Here is a 1085-nt window from a genome sequence, read left to right as displayed (position 1 = left end):
TCTTTCCTGCCATGGCAGGGGGTCGGACTAGATGATCTGCTCAGGTCCCTTCCGACCCTAGAAACTATGAAACTATGAAACCTCTTAGGCAGCAAAAACCTACACTGCTTTTCTCAGGGATGGTAAAGCATCAGCCTGGATAAAATCTATGACATCTCAAAAAATGACAGAAAATCCAGAGTTTGTCAATAGCAGTGAATTCCACAATTGTACAGTACACTATGCCAAGTAGCATTTCCTATGATATGTTTGGAATTCTATGTCTAAAGTCCCTGACAAACATGATCTGGGTTTGAACCTGTGTATTTTGACTTGTTCTACTATAGACTAAGGGCCTGTTCCATGGAGGAAGAGATAGCAATATTAGTATATTTACAGGACATTTATTGCCTGGCCACACACCAGATTTGCTGAACGTCTTCAACAGGGATAAATAATTTAATTTCCACATGTGAATATTGAGTAATATAAGACATTATTTTAAAGAACAACCTACACTTAACTCTGCTTTCACTTTACAGAACATTTTGGAAATGTATTTTAACTGTTACTTCTTTTTTAAAGTGCATTTATTATCTCATCTTTTTTCTATATAAAATTTTTCTTTTTGACACACAGAAACAGCAGCACAACAACGGAGAATTTTCAGTTCATTTTGAAAATAAGCCTTACCATCTGCATTGCTCTGTCTATAGCAGAATCTGCTCCAAAACCAGAGACACCGATGTCCATAGTCACATCTGTCCCAGATCGGAATGTCACTCCATTGCCATTTTCAGTGGACTTTACAAGACTGGTTAAACTTCAAAAACAAAAACAAGTTATGTGCACAGTAAGCTTTTGAGTCAAATACTCTGTATGACTATTGCTAGGAAATTTTCAATGTATTCCCTCTCTAAGCCTTACTATCTTCCCATGTCAGCAAAACTCTTGCTGAACACAATGGGAGTTTTGTCTAAATAGAAGTGAGAACATCAGATTTCAGATATATATAAAAGGTACTGGATATGTCTATGTGACACAATGCAGTGCCATACAGAGACTTCCAAGTTATATTAATAGAAAGAAAAGCTAAAAATGGGAAT

At 36.4% G+C, this 1085-nt stretch overlaps 1 protein-coding gene across 2 annotated transcripts in view; it reads right to left on the bottom strand.

Annotated features, from left to right (window-relative positions):
• The window catches only part of LRP2 (LDL receptor related protein 2), a 179069-nt gene that overhangs the window by 8056 nt on the left and 169928 nt on the right, over positions 1 to 1085 (bottom strand). For both annotated transcript variants that reach the window (XM_019553734.1, XM_019553736.1), the window contains exon 74: positions 673 to 802. In XM_019553734.1, the coding sequence (XP_019409279.1) occupies positions 673 to 802 (130 nt within the window). The remainder of the gene's footprint in view (positions 1 to 672; positions 803 to 1085) is intronic.

The sequence above is a fragment of the Crocodylus porosus genome, unplaced genomic scaffold, assembly GCF_001723895.1.
Source record: "Crocodylus porosus isolate Cpor-Errol unplaced genomic scaffold, CroPor_comp1, whole genome shotgun sequence".
Taxonomy (NCBI): domain Eukaryota; kingdom Metazoa; phylum Chordata; order Crocodylia; family Crocodylidae; genus Crocodylus; species Crocodylus porosus.
Note: the sequence above shows the minus strand (reverse complement) of the source record. Positions and strands in the feature narration are given on the sequence as shown.